Source organism: Diaphorina citri, unplaced genomic scaffold (genome assembly GCF_000475195.1).
Source record: "Diaphorina citri unplaced genomic scaffold, Diaci psyllid genome assembly version 1.1 scaffold105, whole genome shotgun sequence".
NCBI classification, from domain to species: domain Eukaryota; kingdom Metazoa; phylum Arthropoda; class Insecta; order Hemiptera; family Psyllidae; genus Diaphorina; species Diaphorina citri.
In genome coordinates, this window is record NW_007377542.1 from 105,527 (window position 1) to 130,819 (window position 25,293).

The 25,293-nt window shown below is 36.6% G+C and overlaps 1 protein-coding gene across 1 annotated transcript; it reads left to right on the forward strand.

The window, feature by feature from the left end:
- Positions 1-12,707: 12,707 nt before the first annotated feature.
- Positions 12,708-20,761, forward strand: LOC103524568 (exostosin-2-like). The gene is made up of 4 exons (XM_008489595.1): positions 12,708-12,975; positions 13,733-13,835; positions 14,528-14,726; positions 20,590-20,761. Exons 1-4 carry the CDS (start codon positions 12,730-12,732, stop codon positions 20,759-20,761), a joined length of 720 nt encoding a protein of 239 aa, XP_008487817.1. The 5' UTR covers positions 12,708-12,729.
- Positions 20,762-25,293: the final 4,532 nt, after the last annotated feature.

Consider the following 25,293-nt stretch of genomic DNA (forward strand, 5'->3'; position numbering starts at 1 on the left):
GTTGACCTATGGTCAAAAAGACTGAGAGATCCTGTATCCAATCGAAAAGTGTCTGATGTTCTATAGTTTCGTTAAGGCCTTAGGATCCTCGTCCTTGCAGATTCACCACTGGAAGCTGTAAGGGCTGAAATAAATTTGTACCGCCACAATGTGGCATAACGTATGAGCAAGCTTTATTTTATTTTGAAAAAAAAAAAAAAAATCAATTCCAACATACGAAAAATTATTCATGGTAGTGGGGAGAGCGGAAAATAAAAGATGGCATTTTTATTTCGGGTTTTGTTATGTTTCTGTTTCGAGTTGTGATTTTTTTTAATTCATGTTTATACTTGCGTGAAATTGAACATTTTTTTATTATTTATTATAGGGATTGTTAACTTGCTGGCTGGAAAAATTATAAAATAATAAATCAAGGCGTCCATTTTGGTTATTTTTTTCTCCATACGAAATAGCTCATATCTACCAGTTGGCAAAGTTTAATTGTATTTTGTATTTTTTTTTTTTTTTTTTCAATATAAACAATTAATTATTAAATATGTTCTGGCCTATCAGCTCTTTTGTTGGGAAAGCTAAAACATTGTCTTGACATTATCTGATATAGGTACCGTGATATTATTTGAATGAAAACAAGCATTTGTGAAAGAGGCGTTCTAGAGCAGAAAAATCGGGGATTGTAATGAGCAGGAGAAAAGAAGAAATTTCGAGAGCAGGGAGTTTTTTTTACTTTCTATTTTCAGAAACAAATTTCCTTCTAGAATTTATTCAGGACAGGTACCAGATGACTATAATTAGTATATCGCACCGCCACTGAAAAATACACAACCAGTCGAGGGGTTAAAATGATTACTCCAAGTACCATGCTAATAAACATACAAGTTTTGGTCTTTAGAAGATAATATTATGACTGGTGTACAGAGTTCGTCCAGAGTTTGAATACGATATTCGCTAGCTCCACATTTTCCATTGGTGATTTAAAGGAGTTTACACATGTGTGCACTCCGGTAGCGTATAATGTTTGAGATCGTCAAATTATCCATCCTAATGGGGGATCGAACCGGTAGGTAAAGCTGACATGAGGAGCCAATGTTCAGTAGAAACAGTCTTTGATAGATGATGCCTATAATAATGACATTAATAACTTAAGGACTGATAAATAATAATTGAGCCTCCCGTCCCTAGCTAAGCGAATTGGAAAGGCACTCAATTACACCTACCTAAAACCGACCGAACTAAAAGTTTATTGTCCATTGTGGATGAACCTCTCGAATAGCATAAATGTATAAAACAACGCGAATGCAACTTGCACCACCTATCTAATGCACTCATACACATACTAGCACTACATAAAGTTAGCTATCATTAAGTTCAGTGTGGTCACTGCGGAGGCAAAATGTTCAATCTTCTCCCGAAAAATGGTGATATCGTCTGTACATATGTATGTACATTGGCATCGAGTTGGTAAAAGAGACCTCGTATTTTCTGCATGATGTGAAATTTCGCAGATAAGTTTTTCCCTGTTATTTTTACTCTGGATCCACAGTCCACCACGTAACTATTTACTGGACAGTTGGACAAGTCTACACTTTGAAGAAGTAACTTTACTGCATTTGGACAGTAAAATTTCAAGTTTATATAAAGTCTAAGTGTCCACATCCACACACAACTGGAACTTGTCATGCAAACTTTCAGGTAAACTGTTATCTGTGGTCTTTACTTGAAGTTCAATGAAACTGTTGGTTGGTTTCACTGACAGCGCGCCGATTGCACATCACAGGGCCTAGCAGTGAACAGGTGAGAGATTGGCTGGTGGCTGGTTTTAACGTGTTAATATGGTAAACTGTTAAATACCTACATACAGTCTGACTAGATCCTCGTACAAGTCGTACATTGTGTCTGACTCTGGACTTATAGCTCAAACTGGACTTATGCTACAATAATAGGAAAGGTAAGTTATACATGGTCAAATGTGTATAAAGTTGAGTAATCACCTATTAAATTTGTTCCTATATTTAGCCAGACTGCATTTAATTAAACATAAATAATGACGACAAATAAAGGTAGATAATTTAACCTTTAATTCTGATGATTTGATGAATCAGGCAACTCTTAGGTGAAAATTCTCATGGTGAAATGCATGTTGAGCTTCTACACAAGTGCCTCTGGACTTATAGCTCAAACTGGACTTATGCTACAATAATAGGAAAGGTAAGTTATAGGTACGTATACATGGTTAAATGTGTATAAAGTTGAGTAATCACCTATTAAATTTGTTCCTATATTTAGCCAGACTGTACTTAAACATAAATAATGACGACAAATAAAGGTAGATAATTTCACCTTTAATTCTGATGATTTGATGAATCAGACAACTCTTAGGTGAAAATTCTCATGTTGAAATGCATGTTGAGCTTCTACACAAGTGCAGATAATTGAAAAACATTTAAAAATGGTCCAACAGAAAAACATCAACAGAATGTTAAATTGAGACTTTGTCATTAACCCAAATATTTCATGGAAACCTGAAAATGTTCAACGGAATACCCAATTACAAGTTTTAAGGCTGGCCACTCACGCACCGAGTGTTGATGTTGGCCAGATCTACATAGGTCTGACCGATCTGTCTGTTGTTGGACTTTCTGGACGATGTTAGACAAACACCGACCACCAATTTTCATGGAAACCTGAAAATGTTCAACGGAATACCCAATTACAAGTTTTAAGGCTGGCCACTTACGCACCGACTGTTGATGTTGGCCAGATCTACATAGGTCTGACCGATCTGTCTGTTGTTGGACTTTCTGGACGATGTTAGACAAACACCGACCATCACACCAACTGTCGGACAGACCTCTCTGACAGTCGGTAACCGGCCTTACACAGCAAACCCGGGGGTTATTTTCACACAAAGTACACAATGTGTGAATCAGTTGCCAGCGATATTGACGTTTGTTTTGGATTGCGTCATTACGATGATCTTGGGTTCCCTGCTGTGACGTGACATAGCTGTGATGTGACATAGAACAGTGGATTTTAATCCTATGTGACATAACTCAGACATGATTGTAGACAATGACATCTCCACTGAGATTCAATTCGAACCAGGCGAGCATTGAAGAAATTGAGAACGCTGGCAAAATAAATAATCAGGTAATCTATGAAGAAGTTCTTCAGTAGAATTTATTTTCACCCGTTTTTGGCCCTTTAACATCACGGTATGAGTGGATAGCACCGTAAGCGCCTATAAGGGTAAACAAATTGTAATAACGTCCAATCCTATGTGACATAACTCAGACGTGATTGTAGACACTGACATCTCCACTGAGATTCAATTCGAACCAGGCGAGCATTGAAGAAATTGAGAACGCTGGCAAAATAAATAAATAGGTAATCTATGAAGAAGTTCTTCAGTAGAATTTATTTTCACCCGTTTTTGGCACTTTAACATCACGGTATGAGTGGATAGCACGGTAAGCGCCTATAAGGGTAAATAAATTGTAATAACGTTGCTAAATTTGGTAGTCATGTCACCTAAATAATGTAGGGTTATTTGATTCGTTTGTAGTTTTACATCTGTTTGTCAATCCGTACGATTTGCAGAAACCTATCAATAGATATGTTACGGTAAATGTAGAAAATCTGGTCATTGTGAAAAATTAAATTACCGGTTATTTTTCACAATTACCACTGTCATTGGTAAATGTAAGAAATAATTCTATAAAACTCATTATTTCTCACATTTACCGCAGTCGGTAACCGGCCTTACACAGTAAACCCGGGGGTTATTTTCACACAAAGTACACAATGTGTGAATCAGTTGCCAGCGATATTGACGTTTGTTTTGGATTGCGTCATTACGTTTTTTTTTTTCTCCTTCCATTTTCTTAAAAACCTATCTGTTCATTAAAATTTGCAGTAGTTCAAATCCTGCATAACTACCAAAGTAGACTATAAAAAGGTAGAGCTTAGAGCTTTAAGACGTGATAGGTGCTTCAGTCAATAAATAGGTCAATTCAATACCCACGTGTAGTGATAAGTTAATTGACATGCTAAGTATTATTATCCCCGTGGCCTGAAATCAACGTTAGGTATATTAATTTATGGAATAGAAAATATTTCCACTTTGACTCTTTCGCAAAATCTAAAGTTGCTTCCAAGAGCCAACCGAGTTAGCGCTAGGTCGCGGGTTTGATTCCCGCCTGGGACGGATTTTATCTTGAACGGATACGGTTCGTTTTCGGAACAGCTGGCTTTCTCCTATCCTGTCTTTCTTCTCTCTTTGCTTTCGAGACGATAACACTTTGGCAGTTACAGTTCCCTCTACCAAACCTCTTGAAAGAAAGAAAAAAAAAAGTTGCTTTAAGTAGTGGGATTTGTTAAAATTATTTAAGTATGAATGTAAGTAGACCTGTATGAATTTTTCTTCCTAGGACCTGAAGAAATTCGATTAATGTGTGGGTATCACTCCTATGACGAAAGATGTATATAAACAGTAAATAAAAACAGTTAAATTTTGTTTAATTCTATGGTTTTGTTTTTTATTCATTGCGTTTAATTAATTTATTTTTATTCCAAATAAAAACGACATATTTTATGCTTTTGTATAAAAATGGCTTTCATTCATTCTAATTTATTATTGCAGTCAGTCTTGTTACTAGGATTGGAGGGTAGCGTGTCTACCTTGTAGGCGCTAGGTCGTGGGTTCGATTCCCCCTGGGGCGAACTTTATTCTCAACATAGCGCGTACAGTGATTCCATCATTCCAGTGCCTGGTTTAAAGTTCTGGTTGTGGTTATGTACCGGGTTTTGGGGACGGCAAGGTAGATAAACTTGCAGATGTATATAAACAGTAAATAAAAACAGTTAAATTTTGTTTAATTCTATGGTTTTGTTTTTTATTCATTGCGTTTAATTAATTTATTTTTATTCCAAATAAAAACGACATATTTTATGCTTTTGTATAAAAATGGCTTTCATTCATTCTAATTTATTATTGCAGTCAGTCTTGTTACTAGGATTGGAGGGTAGCGTGTCTACCTTGTAGGCGCTAGGTGATTTATTATTGCAGTCAGTCTTGTTATCTAGGATTGGAGGGTAGTGTGTCTGCCTTGTAAGCGCTAGGTCGTGGGTTCGATTCCCCCTGGGGCGAACTTTATTCTCAACATAGCGCGTACCTACACGTGGTTTTTGGTATCCGGATATGTTAATTTCAAAATGCGGCCATTTTGAAAAAAATAAACGGTTCTCCGGTGTTGCAGTTTTTACCAGTGTATGGCCAGTGTATTATTGTGGTGTATAACACTCGTCGCTTATGCACCTATTAACCCCCTATAAAAGATGCGATTCTCAAAATCCTTCTCCGAGTGAAAATTTTATCCGCGCTTTTACACCAGCATCTAAAACACCCAAGGATAACAAGCTCAAATTGTTTAAGGGGCCAGTGATTTCAACATTCCAGTGCCTGGCTTAAAGTTCAGGTTGTGGTTATGTACCAGGTTGGGGAAGGCAAGATTCGTAAACTTGCCTTGTTTCTCAGTTACCACTCCCATGCCAAACTGTAGAAACAATAATTATCCTGGCTCACCTAGTCCGAGCTCATCTCAACCTGGTACATACATAACCACAACCTCTTTACCTCTCTCTCTCTCTCTCTTTTTTAAAAAGAGGTTTGATAGAGGGAACTGTACCTAACTGCTATGGTCTTATCATCCCGAAATCGAAAAGAGAAGGAAGACAGGATAGGAGCTAGAAAGCCAGCCGTTCCGAGAACGAACATTATCCCATCAGGATAAAATCCGCCCCGGGCGGGAATCGAACCCGCGGCCTAGCGCTTGAAGTCGGGAACCGGCCTTACACAGTAAACCCGGGGGTTATTTTCACACAAAGTACACAATGTGTGCATCAGTTGCCAGCGATATTGACGTTTGTTTTGGATTGCGTCATTACGATGATCTTGTGGGTTTCCTGCTGTGACGTGACATAGCTGTGATGTGACATAGAACAGTGGATTCCAATCCTATGTGACATAACTTAGACATGATTGTAGACAATGACATCTCCACTGAGATTCAATTCGAATTAGGCGAGCATTGAAGAAATTGAGAACTTTTTTTTTTAAAGAGGTTTGACAGAGGGAACTGTAACTGCTATGGTCTTATCGTCCCGAAATGGAAGAGAGAAGGAAGACAGGATAGTTCCCATTCCAAACTGTAGAAACAATATCCTGTCTCACCTAATCCAAGCTCATCTCAACCCGGTACATAACTTTTTTTTTAAGAGGTTTGTCAGAGGGAACTGTAACTGCTATGGTCTTATCGTCCCGAAATCGAAGAGAGAAGGAGCTAAGGAAGACAGGATAGGAGAAAGGCAGCCGTTCCGAGAACGAACATTATTCCATCAGGATAAAATCCGCCCCGGGCGGGAATCGAACCCGCGGTCTAGCGCTTGCAAGGCAGATGAACTACCTAACTAAGCTAACTAGGCTGGCAACCACAACCTCAGTTTTATCAATATTTTTACCGTACAAAATCTAGATTATCGTACATTCGGAAATGGACTACCGCACACGTTCGTGTTCGTAGTATCGGCAACACCGCAAAAATAAAATGGTGAATTGTGGCGGGTATTTTTAAATTTTTAATAAAAAAATTGATCCGAAAAGTTTGAGGAAAAAAAAAGGCAAAAGTTATCAAAAAGGCAGAAATCTTAACATTCTCAAGCCATTAGTGGACATCCAGTATCCAGTCTTTCCAGTGTGTCCGAATTGGTTATTTGCGTCTGAAAATGGTGTCTGAGGAGCGTAAGTATAGGTATTGCCTATACAGAGTCCATACTACCCTTTGATATTGGTGAGTCAATGTTATTTCGTTCCTCAAAGACATAGGTAGACCTTTACAAACATATCTAATTTTTTTTTTTTCTTTTTCATTTTTTTTATTATTATTATTATTTATTTTATTTTATTTTTTTTTTTTTTTTTTGAGAACGCTGACAAAATAAATAAATAAATAGGTAATCTAGGTATGAAGAAGTTCTTCAGTAGAATTTATTTTCACCCGTTTTTGGCCCTTTAACATCACGGTATGAGTGGATAGCACGGTAAGCGCCTATAAGGGTAAATAAATTGTAATAACGTTGCTAAATTTGGTAGTCATGCGAAAAAAAGTTGACAAGTTTTTGTAGAAGCTCGCGCAATGCTCAATCAGTTTGAGCTTTTTCCAAATTAATTAAATAGAGCTATTTAAATTTTAATACCTTCCAAATTTTAGATGGTGTTTTTAAGATAACTTGAGATGAAAGGCAAGAAAACTCATGTCTCACAATATCACCACAAGTACCGCAACCCATGGAGCGTAACTCCATGGGGCAAAGAATTTCTTGGTCTAAAAACAGAGGAGCGGAAAGCATAGAGCATTGAGCTTTCAAAGGGAAGCGACGAATTCAAACCGCATAGAGCTGATTTCAGACTGTCATGATTTTGGATTTTGTGACATCCCCTGTATCAATTTCCCTCTCAATACGTAAGTCAGTTAACTGATTTCTATCGGGTGCAATTTTTAAAAAAGTCCGTGTGGCAATATTTTTCACATTAGCATTTTGTTGGGTTTATTTTGACATGGCGTGGCATTGGATATGGTTGTAACATTCAACGTGAAAACATACAATAATTGAATTTCGTTCTCTTCGCTTCCTGATGGAGAAAATTGTTTAGAATCATTATTACCTATGTTAAGGCGGTCTTTTCATGACCCTTTGTGTGTTTAGAATCAATATGGTGCATATGACCAAGAAGTTGACCAGCACCACTTAAATATAATAGATGACAGATAGAATCAATATGAGCCACGGATTAACGATATCCTTTTGTATGGGCCAAGGAACAAGGAACTTCTGAATAGCACCCGATATTCCGGCTACTATAGCTGAATTTCATCGAATCCGGACGTTCATATGGTGGTTATGGTGAGAAGAAAAATCATACAAGACTCCAAAAGCCAAATCGGGCCCAAATCTAATGCGAAAAACCGTTCGAAAGTTATGGTGACGAACGAGTGTAAGACATTGTTAAGTAGGTACAAAACATTACAAACTTACAGATATTGCAGACAAATTAGAAGAAAAATCGCTTTGTTCAATGGCATCAATATCGGAAAATAGGAGCTACCCGTAGATTATTTTAAAATGGCCCTAGGAACTCAAGAGTCAAAATTGCAAATGATATGCTTTTCAAAGTGAAAAAATATTAAAAATAGTCTTCTTTCATGTCGGAATCCAAAGCTGAGGTTTTCAGTGGCGAATATCAGGGGAACGCGGATGTATTGATGGTCCAAAATTTTGTACCTTATCAGTATATCTGGTAAGTTGGAGATCGCTAGCTCTCGGTTTATATGTGGGTGAGAAATGAAACCCCCGTGTAGCTGAAGGTCGCAGATTTAGCAGAAAGAGGGTGATTTTATAGGGAACTTCTGAGACATGATTCAGGGTAACAATGCTTTTTATTCAGGTAATAAGCCTGATTGATTTCATTTTATCAATCTTTGTTGCTCATTTGTCAGAAGGAATTAATTCTAAAATTTTGAGAAACTTTTAAAGATTATCTGAGATTTTTGGTAGTTTAGAGTGTTCGGACCAACATCCACTACTAACTAACCGGATAAAAATCAGCAAGAACGTGAAAGATCATCCTTATACCTACTTACACCACTGATCATATGCCAGGTAGGTACATTGTGTATATGGAGATTCGATTTGAGATTGATAAAAGTAAAATGTAAATTGAATTAAGAAAATTTCAACTTTCTACATTCAATTCCAATCAACATGTAATGAAGTGATAGGTGTTTGTGTTTCTTGTTTACTCTGTTATTATTATTTATTTTTAAATTATATTTGTAAATTATGTAGCGGTAATACTTTCACATTCAGATGAAGGTGTAACTTTTGGTGGATACATTTCCTATCTATTGCCACTGGTCTTATAATGCTTACATATGTAGGTACAGTAAGGAACCTACATTTTTTGATATTGTATATGCGGCAGAAAAATGGTAAAACTCAAAACCCAAAGAAAATTCTTCAAGCAAAACACGATGAAGACAAAATCAACAGTGCGGTATTTCCGTGGTTACACAAAAGAAAGGCTTCTTTTGACGAACAATGCAATTTAGTTCACAAGATTAACGACAACACTTTGTACATAATTACGATACAAAACCAACAAGAAGGTAGAAGAGAAGATAAAGGATATCTTATTATCGAGTGGGGAGAGCGGAAAATAAAAGATGGCATTTTTATTTCGGGACCCGAAATTCGGGTTTTGTTATGTTTCTGTTTCGAGTTGTGATTTTTTTTTAATTCATGTTTATACTTGCGTGAAATTGAACATTTTTTTATTATTTATTATAGGGATTGTTAACTTGCTGGCTGGAAAAATTATAAAATAATAAATCAAGGCGTCCATTTTGGTTATTTTTTTCTCCATACGAAATAGCTCATATCTACCAGTTGGCAAAGTTAAATGTATTTTGTATTTTTTTTAATATAAACAATTAATTATTAAATATGTTCTGGCCTATCAGCTCTTTTGTTGGGAAAGCTAAAACATCGTCTTGACATTATCTGATATAGGTACCGTGATATTATTTGAATGAAAACAAGCATTTGTGAAAAAGGCGTTCTAGAGCAGAAAAATCGGGGATTGTAAAGAGCAGGAGAAAAGAAGAAATTTCGAGAGCAGGGAGTTTTTTTTACTTTCTATTTTCAGAAACAAATTTCCTTCTAGAATTTATTCAGGACAGGTACCAGATGACTATAATTAGTATATCGCACCGCCACTGAAAAATACACAACCAGTCGAGGGGTTAAAATGACTACTCCAAGTACCATGCTAATAAACATACAAGTTTTGGTCTTTGGAAGATAATATTATGACTGGTGTACAGAGTTCGTCCAGAGTTTAAATACGATATTCGCTAGCTCCACATTTTCCATTGGTGATTTAAAGGAGTTTACACATGTGTGCACTCCCGAAGCGTATAATGTTTGAGATCGTCAAATTATCCATCCTAATGGGGGATCGAACCGGTAGGTAAAGCTTTGATAGATGATGCCTATAATAATGACATTAATAACTTAAGGACTGATAAATAATAATTGAGCCTCCCGTCCCTAGCTAAGTGAATTGGAAAGGCACTCAATTACACCTACCTAAAACCGACCGAACTAAAAGTCTATTCTCCATTGTGGATGAACCTCTCGAATAGCATAAATGCATAAAACAACGCGAATGCAACTTGCACCACCTATCTAATGCACTCATACACATACTAGCACTACATAAAGTTAGCTATCATTAAGTTCAGTGTGGTCACTGCGGAGGCAAAATGTTCAATCTTCTCCCGAAAAATGGTGATATCGTCTGTACATACATATGTACATTGGCATTGAGTTGGTTAAAGAGACCTCGTATTTTCTGTATGATGTGAAATTTCGCAGATAAGTTTTTCCCTGTTATTTTTACTCTGGATCCACAGTCCACTACGTAACTATTTACTGGACAGTTGGACAAGTCTACACTTTGAACAAGTAACTTTGTTGCATTTGGACAGTAAAATTTTCTTAAGTTTAAAGTCCAAGTGTGTGTAAATGACATTCTGTTGGTTATGTGTAGTTGAAAGAGAAGAGATGGATCTGTCCATACGGTCCTTGAGGAACATTTCATTTAAGAAATTCATAGTAAGTGCCCGTTTGCCACAAAAGGAAATTTAGATAAGGCTGATAAGGTCTGTCTGTCATGTTTTCCGGTCTGCAGATAATTTACGTCCTATTTGCAAAGATACTGTGTACATTGTATGGAATAGGATGGTTGAAGACAAAACAGTCACTGACGAGTCTCCAAACTCGAGACTCCATTTTTCGTTTCTCCTGGTGGATGATCTTTGTTCTAATGAGAACAATAATCCAGTGATCATTGCAAGGATTTGATTGTTATTTGTTTGTTATCCACATATTGTATTGTTGAATTTGATTATTCCTATAGACTGCTGTGGTTATCATTGGTTGTATTCGATTGTTTGTTATGTTAGCATTGATTCGTATTGACTCACGCTCCATGGACTTGTCTTTGCAAAAGATACTGTGTACAATCTGTACATTGTATAGAATAGGATGGTTGAAGACAAAACAGTCACTGACGAGTCTCCAAACTCGAGACTCCATTTTTCGTTTCTCCTGTGGATGATCTTTGTTCTAATGAGAACAATAATTCAGTGATCATTGCAAGGATTTGATTGTTATTTGTTTGTTATCTACATTGTATTGTTGAATTTGATTATTCCTACAGACTGCTGTGGTTAATGTAAATGACATTCTGTTGGTAATGTGTAGTTGAAAGAGAAGAGATGGATTAGTCCATACGGTCCTTGAGGAAAATTTCATTTAAGAAATTCATAGTAAGTGCCTGTTTACCACAAAGGAAATTTAGATAAGGCTGATAAGGTCTGTCTGTCATGTTTTCCGGTCTGCAGAAAATTTACGTCCAATTTGCCAAGATACTGTGTACATTGTATGGAATAGGATGGTTGAAGACAAAACAGTCATTGACGAGTCTCCAAAATCAAGACTCCAGTTTTCGTTTCTCCTGGTGGATGATCTTTGTTCTAATGAGAACAATAATCTAGTGATCATTGCAAGGATTTGATTGTTATTTGTTTGTTATCTACATTGTATTGTTGAATTTGATTATTCCTACAGACTGCTGTGGTTATGTAGGCTTTGGATTTCTGAAAATAACATAAGCCATATTTCCCATATGACAGTGAACATTACTTGCATATGATCCTCAGCATGACTCACAAAAGGCCCTAACTTTACCCATAGTCGGCCCTGGAGCCCTGAACCTTACTCACATATGGCTTATAAGTCCGCTTAACACTTTTATATCTGCTTGAAGAAGATATTTCGCTCTAATCCAATTCAGGGTGGTCTGGCTAGAATTTTATTATTATTTTTGCTGTGGTTATCATTGGTTGTATTCGATTGTTTGTTATGTTAGCATTGATTTGTATTGACTCACGCTCCATGGACTTGTCTTTTAGACAATGCTGCTTGGAACAAACAACCCCAGGGTGTAATCATACAAAGACAACCACACAGGTATGTTTAAATACATAGATATGTACATATGTCTTTGTCTATGTATTCAAATCTACATTATGTTATAGGTGAGTGTTTATTATTGTAATGGACTTGGACGCTCAGGGATGGGACCAGATAATAGCCGGGTCTACAGTACGAGTAGGTATCTTGTCAAATTGTTTGTTATCCTCTAATAACCAGAACCAAAATCTGAGTTTTAACTTGGTTTAAGTTTACCTCTCAGATTGAGTAATTTGATTGGCTAAAAAGATTGTCTGATTGACTAAAATCAACCAATCAGGTTGCCTAATTCAAGTTTTTACTGAGATTGTGGTCCTGGTCATTAGCAGTCAAAAAAGTTTCACCCCCACATGCCTCATATTTTTTGAACAGTTTTCATAGAGGGCCTGGCGCTTGATACAAGGGAGACGCGCTACCAAACAAGCTAATTATAGACTGGCCTGCCCATAATTAAAACAGGCATAGTCCACCCCTGGCCACACACGAAAACATTAATTAAAAGTGTGAGATGTGAGCTCACATCAGAAATATATTCCACATGACTGTATCGACCGCGTTCACTCCCTCTTCCTCCTCATGGAACAGTTGGCTCTGGTCCCTAGCGTCTCCAAAATCCTGGTCATCTGGAACAACCAGGCCAAATCCCCTCCACCTGTGTCCAAATGGCCCAAGATCTCCAAGAGTTGGACCATTATCCGAACGGACGAGAACAAGCTAAGCAAACGGTTCTATCCGTATGCAGAGATTGAAACAGAGGCCGTGCTGAGTATAGATGATGATATTACCATGCTGACACCTGATGAATTGGAGTTTGGATTTGAGGTAAGATTTTCAACCGCTGTTTTTATTACTTTCCTTATCCTATAGGAAGGAAAGTAATGTAATCGGGTCAAATTTTCGATGGTCAGATTTTAGTGCCAAAACACGTTATTTTCAACCGCTGTTTTTTTTTTATTTTTCAAGAGATTGTTGGATTCGTATAAGCTTAACCCGACTTTTAGGGCTGTTTGCCCCTACACCTAAGCCTCAGGCGAGCCACTCACTATCAGGTCTACCTGATCAGGTGTACCTGTCGTCGGGTCTACCTGAAATTGAGCGGCTGGCCTTAGAGTGGGTCTCCTTTCCACCGTGTTCTGGTTGTTCTGGCTGAGATAAAAAAATATCAATTAGAATAGATTTTTGTTAATTGGATCCCGCCCCGGGCGAGGATCAGACCTATGACCTAAAGGGCTTTTTGTGTACGGAAAAAGTTCGATAGAAGAAAATGTAACAACGGAAGTCTTATCGTCCCGAAATCGAAGAGATGAAGAATACTATAGGAGAAAGCCAGCCGTTCCGAGAGCAAACCTTATCTGTTTAGGATAGACTTGGGATATGTTTTGCCCCGGGCGGGAATCAGACCTATGACCTAGCGCTTATAAGGCATTTGTGCTGCGTTCCAAGCTAACTAGGCTGACTCGGAACCTCCTGTGTTTGCATTGGTATGTTTAATGTTATCTATCATTCTTAAAAGGGGTTTCAAAACAGTCACATATTGAATCCGATACACACTACTATTTTGATTGTTTTACTTGTACAGGTGTGGTGTGAATTTCCTGATAGAATAGTCGGATTCCCATCTCGAATTAATTTATTTTTATTCCAAATAAAAACGACATATTTTATGCTTTTGTATAAAAATGGCTTTCGTTCATTCTAATTTATTATTGCAGTCTTGTTATCTAGGATTGGAGGGTAACGTGTCTACCTTGTAAGCGCTAGGTCGTGGGTTCGATTCCCCCTGGGGCGAACTTTATTCTCAACATAGCGCGTGCAGTGATTCCATCATTCCAGTGCCTGGTTTAAAGTTCTGGTTGTGGTTATGTACCGGGTTTTGGGGACGGCAAGGTAGATAAACTTGCCTTGTTTTTCAGTTACCACTCCCATTCCAAACTGTAGAAACAATATCCTGTCTCACCTAGTCCGAGCTCATCTCAACCCGTAATCATTTCAGCTTTTTTTTTCTTCTCCTTTAACTGGATTGGATGATAGGTAAAAGACTGGACAATGAATCATTTTCAATCAGCCTTATTTTCATGTTACATAAATAGTCTCTTAGCTTAATGAAAAACTTTGTCTTCTATTTTCCCTGTTTTTCAACATAAACACAACTATTTTTCAAAAAAAAAAAAAAAAAAATAGTCCAAAGGCTTGGAAGACTAAGTAATTTTTTAATAATTTCAGCTTTTTTTTCTTCTCCTTTAACTGGATTGGATTTAGTATATTTTAAAATTTAAATAGCAAAACGTATTTTCCATTCATTTCCCGATTTTGAAAATATAGCCTCGCTCTTGTAATAGAAAGTAAAAAAAAATCTATTCCATGTTATTCCTAGGTGCGGCATTCTATCACAAGTACTGGAACTACATGTACACAGCTCACATGCCGACGCCTATTCGCACCTATGTTGACTCGCATATGAACTGTGAGGATATCGCCATGAATTTCCTCGTGGCGCATATTACGGCTAAGGCGCCATTCATTCATAGCATACGTGCACACTGCACAGCCTCAGGTATAGAGGAGTTGCTAAGGTTTTGGTTTTGTAACCGGGAAGGACTTGGGTTCGAATCCCAGCAGCCCCAGCAGTGGTAACAAAAGTCTTAAAAAAAAAATTAACTTCAAACAAATCAATTTTTTTTCATGACAAACTCGTACGTGATTTTGGGCAAATGCTTAGGACCTCAAATTGTTAGGTTGGTTACTGAATACTACTTCTCATACAAACAGGAAAATCGAAATACCTACGTATAAGGAAACAAACGTTCCTTATTTTACAAAAAATTGGCAAAGAAAAATATTTTCCAGAGGAAACGGAATTAAAAGCTGTCCAAGATCTGAGTTTCCTTTTTGGGACATCAAAGTCAATATGTGTGTAGTTGACATGTCATTGGTTTTAAAATGTTTGAAAAATATTTATACTATCTTTTTCTTTAGAAAAAGACTTCTTTTTGAATGCATTATGTTTTGTAAAGGAAGAGAAAAAGGAAGGAAAATGTGTCAAATTTGAAAACCGTGTCACAATGTGCTTTGTAAAATACATTGAACTTTTTCCAATAAAAAATATATAGAGATAAATCGAATATTTCAAAAGACTTTAAAATGAAACTAAAATAACATATTTATCTATGTATCTACATACTCGTAGATAGATAAATATTTAAGTTTTCACGGTTTCACTGACAGCGCGCCGATTGCACATCACAAGGCCTAGCAGTGAACAGGTGAGAGATTGGCTGGTGGCTGGTTTTAACGTGTTAATATGGTAAACTGTTAAATACATACAATTACAGTCAGCCCCAGCAGTGGTAACAAAAAGTCTTCAAAAAAATTAACTTCAAACAAATCAAACTTTTTTCATGACAAACTCGTACGTGATTTTGGGCAAATGCTTAGGACCTCAAATTGTTAGGTTGGTTACTGAATCCTACTTCTCATACTAACAGGAAAATCGAAATACCTACGTATAAGGAAACAAACGTTCTTTATTTTACAAAAAATTGGCAAAGAAAAATATTTTCCAGAGGAAACGGAGGCCCTAGCAGTGGTAACAAAAGTCTTTAAAAAAATTTAATTTCAAACAAATCAAATTTTTTTTCATGACAAACTCGTACGTGATTTTGGGCAAATGCTTAATAGGACCTCAAATTGTTAGGTTGGTTACTGAATCCTACTTCTCATACTCACAAGAAAATCGAAATACCTACGTATAAGGAAACAAACGTTCTTTATTTTACAAAAAATTGGCAAAGAAAAATATTTTCCAGAGGAAACGGACCAAGGATTCAAATGGCCCTGGCAGTAAGTAAGTACGTAATTCGTATAAGCTTAACCCATCTTTTGGGGCTATATATGGTTATTCCTTTTCCAATACTTGAAACCTGTTTGTTTTCATCTCAACCTCAACTTGGAGAACGCCCGGTTTCAGACACTTGTCAAAACCATTAGAAGAATAGAAGCCCGTCACAAATCAATCAGATCATCGCTTATCCCCCCATCTGGTCAATCAAACTCCTGGTGAGCCTAATTGGTATTCAACATACCAAACGCTTTGTCAAAGTCAATATATGCATTATGCGTTCGTATATGGGGCGGACGCTTTCAAAATCATTCCACAAAGTGAACTGTTAGATACTTTTCACGAAATTGACATGGTTTCAATGTTTAATATATACAAACTACAATGATTGTCATTCAGATTCAACCAATATCATATTCATTATATAAATCGCATGATATCGTTAAACTTAAGAGGCCATAGAACATGACCCCAACGCACCTCCTAACGCAGCGCACATAAAGTCGTAAACGCACCTCCATCACTTAAGCGTATGGTACTTGGTAGCTTGGTACCTTATGCATGTTTTGACTTCACTCTGTATTCCCAATGGTATTTCCCCTCTAACATTTGTATTCCGAGCGTAATGAAAATTCATAAATAAATATTTAATGTATTAAACATGTAATATGAAGTAATTACCAACACAATAGTTATGGCCGACTTGGTTCTGCCTATATGGGGCGGACGCTTTCAAAATCATTCCACAAAGTGAACTGTTAGATACTTTTCACGAAATTGACATGGTTTCAACGTCTCCTTTCCATCAACTAATCAGTCCAATCTAAAGAGTTGAAATGTAACAAATTGACGTAATGCCTGTTTAATCCACCTATGTTGGGTGGAAATAGATCGTATCGCATACACAGACATGGATCTACTCATTAAACAATATTAACGTTCTCCACTTCTCCAACATGCATTCAACTATAAGGTTGCAATGAAGTTTACATTACTGGGACATCAAAGTCAATATGTGTGTAGTTGACATGTCATTGGTTTTAAAATGTTTCAAAAATATTTATACTATCTTTTTCTTTAGAAAAAGACTTCTTTTTAAATGCATTATGTTTTGTAAAGGAAGAGAAAAAGGAAGGAAAATGTGTCAAATTTGAAAACCGTGTCAGAATGTGTTTTGTAAAATACATTGAACCTTTTCCAATAGAAAATATATAGAAATAAATCGAATATTTCAAATGACAATTATTTCAAAAGACTTTAAAATGAAACTAAAATAACATACTTATCTATGTATCTACATACTCGTAGATAGATAAATATTTAAGTTCTCAATTGAAAGGGTTTTTGATGGAATATTTTGACGAGGAACATTAAATTTGTGTTATTATGTAGATAAATTAATTACCTACTTACGTTATACGGGTACAAGGATTAATGGTAATAATTATCTTGTTAGACATAATACAACCAAATGGAATGAAAACAATTTGGCAAAAAAAAAAAAAAAAAAAAAAAAAGGGCCGAAATTTGAGAAGAAAACCAGTGTCCGCATTTCAAAAAAAAAAAAAAAACAATGGCCGAAATTTGAGATGAAAACCAGTGTCGGCATTTCAACAGACACCTTGGGATTTTGATGTTAGGGTGTCAAAATGAGGCCTCTATTGGAATTGTGTTGATAAAATTCCGTTCCATATAATACTCTATGTGTACGAGTTAGTGGAGATGGCAAAACAGCTCCCAAGTTGACACACTAACATGAGAATCTCCCAGATAGTAGTGGAAATGCCAACGTTCTTTTAATATGAACTTCGCAAGTGTGAGAGAAACATTGATGTGATAGTAGGTATGTACAACATAATTAAATTTGTGGACAAGTCAAAGTTCAACAGGTCATGGGTCTAACAAATACAAGGAAAATACTCTTCTATCAATCAAATTGGTGGAGATGTCAATTTTTCTCAAACTAGAGTTCACAATCACAAGAGAATACGGTATCGAAATTGTTAAAAATTAGTGGAAACGACAAAACTCCTTCGCTTATAATCTCACAAATTGATATTAAAATACATTTGGAAAACCTTCTCTTTAATTTCCCCTGTTATAGAAGGTATCGATGAAATACCCCCTCCCCCCCCCTTTATGTCTAAGGATACGCCACTGGTTATTATAGGGAGTGGTATCTACAGGTATACTTTACAGTGCAAAAAATGGGAGGAACATCGCACGTAAAAAAATGCTTACTCGTGAAGATGAAATTTGAGGGACTCGATTATTCAGGGTGTATCAGGATTCTGTCAGATGAAGATTGCCTTTATGAGTAATGCCCGTCACTCAGACTGTCTGATAGACCGCGGTCTCACAGACCTGGGTCTGTGAGACAGTCGGAACGTGTGTGGTTTTTCCGCCATATACGTTCTGAATGTCTGACAGACCCAGGTCTGTGGCGGACATAAGGGGGTTTAATAGTAGGTACCTATACTTAACTTGGTATTGGTATTAACTTACTTTCTAGAATTTTCACTTAACCCTTACAGCTCTACGTGATCAAATACAACAACAAGGGAGTCTGGAATTCCATGTTTTACCAAGGACTTAACCCATGTCTTTTTTTTTTCAAGCGATTATATTACTAGGCCACCGGGGAAGAGTACCATCTGGGTGAACGAAAAGTTCCGAATATCTGGTATTTTTATTCCTTTATTTGTCTTCCCTAGATGGAAATATAAACTCATTTCACGACCACCCTGTATCTAGTGAAGGGGAATCGTTCGAAAGGTAGTGCAAAAAATATATTAACGTACATAACCGGCGAACGCAAGAATATATACGTTTCTGAACTTTGTCGGCACTTATTTGAGCACTCTGGGGTTTGATTTATGGGATGCTCTTTAATTTAACGGATACCTTTAAGTTCCCGAGTGGGGCTGAAACCTTTTTTGCAATGGGTCATGCCGGGCTGCAGGTCCTATCGTATCTCGGATTCCAAAGGAGGAGAAATAGGATCTCAGGTTCCTAAATCGGTTTTTTGATCGACGGGTGTGTAAACAATTCGATGCCCCCCGTAAGGAGGGAAGATTTTCCGATTTTTTAACGCTAGCCCACCCATAGAAACAAAACATTTCAAAATTTGATTAATAGACAGTAATTAATTCGATTTCTGGACCAATTTTTTTCCACCGGTCACCGACTCACCGACCACTGGCAATGGTAAGTTTTTCAGTTCCCTTTGATTTCATCAACTTGGCAAAGTTCTTGGGCAACATCTAACTAGCAATTTGGACCTAAAACAATTAGTCTTATTGATGTATCTTATTTTCCTCATCCGTGGCACAAGCTCTGCCGTAGGTCCTATCGTATCTCAGATTCCAAAGGAGGAGAAATGGGATCTCAGGTTCCTAAATCGGTTTTTTGATCGACGGGTGTGTAAACAATTCGATGCCCTCCCCGTAAGGAGGGCAGATTTTCCGATTTTTTAACGCTAGCCCACCCATAGAAACAAAACATTTCAAAATTTGATTAATAAACAGTAATTAATTCAATTTCTGGACCAATTTTTTTCCACCGGTCACCGACCACTGGCAATGGTATATGTTTTTCAGTTCCCTTTGATTTCATCAACTTGGCAAAGTTCTTGGGCAACATCCAACTATATAGCAATTTGGACCTAAAACAATTAGTCTTATAGATGTATCTTATTTTCCTCATCCGTGGCACAAGCTCTGCTTATACGGGCGGGTATTCCATTTATAAGAAAAATGTATGTTCTGAGTTTTTTGTCGATCAAATATAAATGGAAACTTATTAAAAAAAAAATATTTAAATTCAATTATGTTTCGAACTTTGATGTGTAGATAAATATGATATAATTTTTCCATCATAAATGCCGTCAATGGGTATGGGTACAATAGAATTTGTCCTAATCATTCGGATTCGAGCGGGGAGACATTTCTTCTCCATCATAAATGCCGTCAATGGGTATGGGTACAATAGAATTTGTCCTAATCATTCGGATTCGAGCGGGGAGACATTTCTTCTGAAAAGGGGAATAAAAGGCACGTAACATAAATTACATGTTAAATATTAACTCATGTTTATATTATGTACTTCTATATTTATACACACACCTATTTATCGTCTCTTTATCTTTTTCGTATGAGCCTTTATCAGTGCTGGACCATCACTTTAGTGGAGACGACTAATTACCTATGGGAAAATTATGTTAGATACACATAAGTACGTATTTTCTTTCTTTCTTTCTTTCAACGATGCTTTTGGTGGAGGCTTCAAAATTATGTACGTAATTTTCTACATACGTAGGTAATAAAATTTAGGTATGTATTTTTAGTGGAGGTGCGAAATATATTGCAGATCAGTAAATCTTGGTTATACGTTTCGTCAATGTGTCATGGTGGAGATGTCACATTCACCATGCAAAATTCAGGGAAAATGAGATGAAATCATAAATCCCCTTTTCTCGAAATACCTACGCTTCGATACTGATTCCAACACCTTTCATTCCCTCGTATAATGTGATGTGGCCGTTTCAGAACACCAGTTAGTAATTTAAAATGTTTCTCCTATTTCGGTATTAACTTCAGCGAAAGTCTGAGGCCTACCATGGAAGATATTGATAGATTTGATAGTAATCTCAGATGCGACGGTTCCAAGAAGTTTGAATACGGTATTAACTTCAGCGAAAGTCTGAGGCCTACCATGGAAGATATTGATAGATTGGATAGTAATCTCAGATGCGACGGTTCCAAGAATTGAATACTATTTGGTCAGGAAGTCTCCATTCAATATCTGGCTTTTGGGTTAAGATGGTTCCAAGAATTGAATACTATTTGGTCAGGAAGTCTCCATTCAATATCTGGCTTTTGGGTTAGGTGTAAATTGTAAATCTAGACTAGAAGATAGGGACAGCTCTAGTTGTGAAAAAATAATTTGCAGAATCTATACAGAAAAGCCCCTACAAGATCCCTAAAAGCCTGGTCGGACCCTGATTCTAATGAAAAATCACCTTTTATGTACTAATCATGCTTGCCAAATTTCATAAAATCGGACAAATCGTTCGGGAGTTATCGCGGAACAAACAAACTTACCATCAAACAAAATCAGTGAATGCATCCTATTCAAACACCTATCACTCTATTCCTCATTCTAATTAGATTTTTTACATTCTCACATGTGTAAGTTAATAATACACATTTGATATTAAAATATAATGCGGATCAAGAATGCACAGATATTGGGTATGTATTAATTAAGCAGACTTACGTATTGACTATTGAGGTTTTCAGTGGCGAATATCAGGGGAACGCGGATGTATTGATGGTCCAAAATTTTGTACCTTATCAGTATATCTGGTAAGTTGGAGATCGCTAGCTCTCGGTTTATATGTGGGTGAGAAATGAAACCCCCGTGTAGCTGAAGGTCGCAGATTTAGCAGAAAGAGGGTGATTTTATAGGGAACTTCTGAGACATGATTCAGGGTAACAATGCTTTTTATTCAGGTAATAAGCCTGATTGATTTCATTTTATCAATCTTTGTTGCTCATTTGTCAGAAGGAATTAATTCTAAAATTTTGAGAAACTTTTAAAGATTATCTGAGATTTTTGGTAGTTTAGAGTGTTCGGACCAACATCCACTACTAACTAACCGGATAAAAATCAGCAAGAACGTGAAAGATCATCCTTATACCTACTTACACCACTGATCATATGCCAGGTAGGTACATTGTGTATATGGAGATTCGATTTGAGATTGATAAAAGTAAAATGTAAATTGAATTAAGAAAATTTCAACTTTCTACATTCAATTCCAATCAACATGTAATGAAGTGATAGGTGTTTGTGTTTCTTGTTTACTCTGTTATTATTATTTATTTTTAAATTATATTTGTAAATTATGTAGCGGTAATACTTTCACATTCAGATGAAGGTGTAACTTTTGGTGGATACATTTCCTATCTATTGCCACTGGTCTTATAATGCTTACATATGTAGGTACAGTAAGGAACCTACATTTTTTGATATTGTATATGCGGCAGAAAAATGGTAAAACTCAAAACCCAAAGAAAATTCTTCAAGCAAAACACGATGAAGACAAAATCAACAGTGCGGTATTTCCGTGGTTACACAAAAGAAAGGCTTCTTTTGACGAACAATGCAATTTAGTTCACAAGATTAACGACAACACTTTGTACATAATTACGATACAAAACCAACAAGAAGGTAGAAGAGAAGATAAAGGATATCTTCGACCATTTTTCGATCGATGTAAATCGACATCCATGGTTTATATTTATACTGCTATTAGCATAGGACTGAAAACTCCCTTTAGGTTGGTAAGATCGAAGAATTTCGGTGAAATGATAAATGTTTTTAGTAAGGACTTTTTTTAATTTAATGAAACCAAATATTTCAAATGATCTCCTGAAAATCGGAGCTTCATCATTTGCCTATATCAGTATCAGAGATAGTAATGTGCGATTAATGGTTGATGGTACTGTCAGGTGTTCTCAAATTCTCTTCGTTAGCCTTTTCCCACACAAATTAAATTACCCAATTGGGCGTTAAGCTTACATCCATGATGAACCAATACAATAGATACCTATTGTCAAAGCTTCCTTCAGACTGTCATGATTTTGTGACATCCCCTGTATCAATTTCCCTCTCAATACTTAAGTCAGTTAACTGATTTCTATCGGGTGCAATTTTTGAAAAGTCCGTGTGGCAATATTTTTCACATTAGCATTTTGTTAGGTTTATTTTGACATGGCGTGGCATTGGATATGGTTGTAACATTCAACGTGAAAACAGACAATAATTATCCAAATTAATTAAATAATATTTGAACCGAGCTATTTAAATTTTAATACCTTCCAAATTTTAGATGGTGTTTTTAAGATAACTTGAGATCAAAGGCAAGAAAACTCATGTCTCACAATATCACCACAGGTACCGCAACCCATGGAGCGTAACTCCATGGGGTAAAGAATTTCTTGATCTAAAAACAGAGGAGCGGAAAGCATAGAGCATTGAGCTTGCAGAGGGAAGCGACGAATTCAAACCGCATAGAGCTGAGAGCACATCATATGAAAACAGATCAGGCCAAGTGAGTGGAAACGCACCTTAAGGCTCTATGCTATCCGCTCCACTCTGTTTTCAACCTTACTTACCAAACGATGCTGCTGAGGAAGCAAAATTTGCACTTGTTCCTGTTCACATGAAATAGGCGAGCACACTGTTTGCTTTCAATTTAATAGCCTAGAGCTGAGAGCATTACGGCACAGAAATAGAAACATCATGCCGATCAGCAAATGCCGAGTGAGTGGAAACTCACCATAAAGCTATCTGCTCTATGACTCAATGCTATCCGTTCTACTTTTTTGCCTTACTTACCAAACGATGCTGCTGAGGAAGCAAAATTTGCACTTGTTCCTGTTCACATGAAATAGGCGAGCACACTGTTTGCTTTCATTGTGGCCGAATCCTGAATGTACTTTTCTGATTAAGTAAAGTCCGGAACCAATTGACCCTGATGATGGGTTTTCATGCGCAAGGTGTAGACCTGAAAGCAGGGAGACAAGTGAATCGACACATGATGGTGCATTGTAAACAAGTGATTTCGATCGATGTAAATCGACATCATATGGTTTATATTTATACTGCTAGCATAGGACTGAAAAGTCCCTTTAGGTTGGTAAGATCGAAGAATTTCGGTGAAATGATATATGTTTTTAGTAAGGACTTTTTTAATTTAATGAAACCAAATACTTTAAATGATCTCCTGAAAATTGGAGCTTCATCATTTGCCTATATCAGTATCAGAGATAGTAATGTGCGATTAATGGTTGATTGTACTGTCAGGTGTTCTCAAATTCTCTTCGTTAGCTTTTGCCCATACAAATTAAATACCCAATTGGGCATTAAGCTTACATCCATGATGAACCAATACAATACCTATTGTCAAAGCTTCTTTCAGACTGTCATGATTTTGTGACATCCCCTGTATCAATTTCCCTCTCAATACGTAATCATATGGTTTATATTTATACTGCTAGCATAGGACTGAAAAGTCCCTTTAGGTTGATAAGATCGAAGAATTTCGGTGAAATGATAAATGTTTTTAGTAAGGACTTTTTTAATTTAATGAAACCAAATACTTTAAATGATCTCCTGAAAACTGGAGCTTCATCATTTGCCTATATCGGTATCAGAGATAGTGCGATTAATGGTTGATAGTACTGTCAGGTGCTCTCAAATTCTCTTCGTTAGCCTTTTCCCATACAAATTAAATATCCAATTGGCATTAAGCTTACATCCATGGTGAACCAATACAATACCTATTGTCAAAGCTTCTTTCAGACTGTCATGATTTTGTGACATCCCCTGTATCAATTTCCCTCTCAATACGTAAGTCAGTTAACTGATTTCTATCGGGTGCAATTTTTGCAAAGTCCGTGTGGCAATATTTTTCACATTAGCATTTTGTTAGGTTTATTTTGACATGGCGTGGCATTGGATAAGGTTGTAACATTCAACGTGAAAACAGACAATAATTGAATTTCGTTCTCTTCGGTTCCTGATGGCGAAAATTGTTTAAGAATCGAAATAGACAATAATTGAATTTCGTTCTCTTCGGTTCCTGATGGCGAAAATTGTTTAAGAATCGAAATAAGCCACGAATTAAGAATTAAATTACTCATTTGTATGGGTCAGTATGGGATGGGTCATGGAGCTTTTCAAGATCACCCGATATTCCGATCATTAGAGCTGCCCCGAATCGGGTCCAAAGTCTCATGAGAAAATTTATTTGTGTGCAAATCATTTTCCCTATACTTATTTGATCAAAGACAAACCGTTCGAGAGTTACGACGAAAGACAATACCCGTAAAACGTAACGTACAGATATTGCAGACAAAGTAGGGAAAAAATGGCTTCGTTCCTTCAATGGCATAAATAGGTATCGGAAATTGGGAACTTATTGCAATACCTATTTATCATGACCCAAGGGGACTCAAGAGTCAAAATTGCAAATGATATGCTTTTCAAAGTGAAAAAATATTAAAAATAGTCTTCTTTCATGTCGGAATCCAAAGCTGAAACTAAAAATCTACTTTTTATGATAAGTTACTTGTTTTCATGTGAGTTTTAAATAAATATTTAAGTTTATATTTATTATGCACAACATCAGCGTCAAATCAAAACACTGATCACCGTGTCGAATTCACTTTAATCTTCCTATGTGAATCTTAACCTCCCCATTTCTTCAACATTATTTGTGTCTCCAGCTCCAG

What these genes read in the sequence shown, in the direction of transcription:
- LOC103524568 (XM_008489595.1), top strand. Translation starts at nt 12,730, where the DNA reads ATGGAACAGTTGGCTCTGGTCCCTAGCGTCTCCAAAATCCTGGTCATC. An exon ending in AATTGGAGTTTGGATTTGAG is followed by an intron (nt 12,976 to 13,732) that starts GTAAGATTTTCA and finishes TTACTTGTACAG; the next exon opens with GTGTGGTGTGAATTTCCTGA. An exon ending in TATGCTTTTGTATAAAAATG is followed by an intron (nt 13,836 to 14,527) that starts GCTTTCGTTCAT and finishes TGTTATTCCTAG; the next exon opens with GTGCGGCATTCTATCACAAG.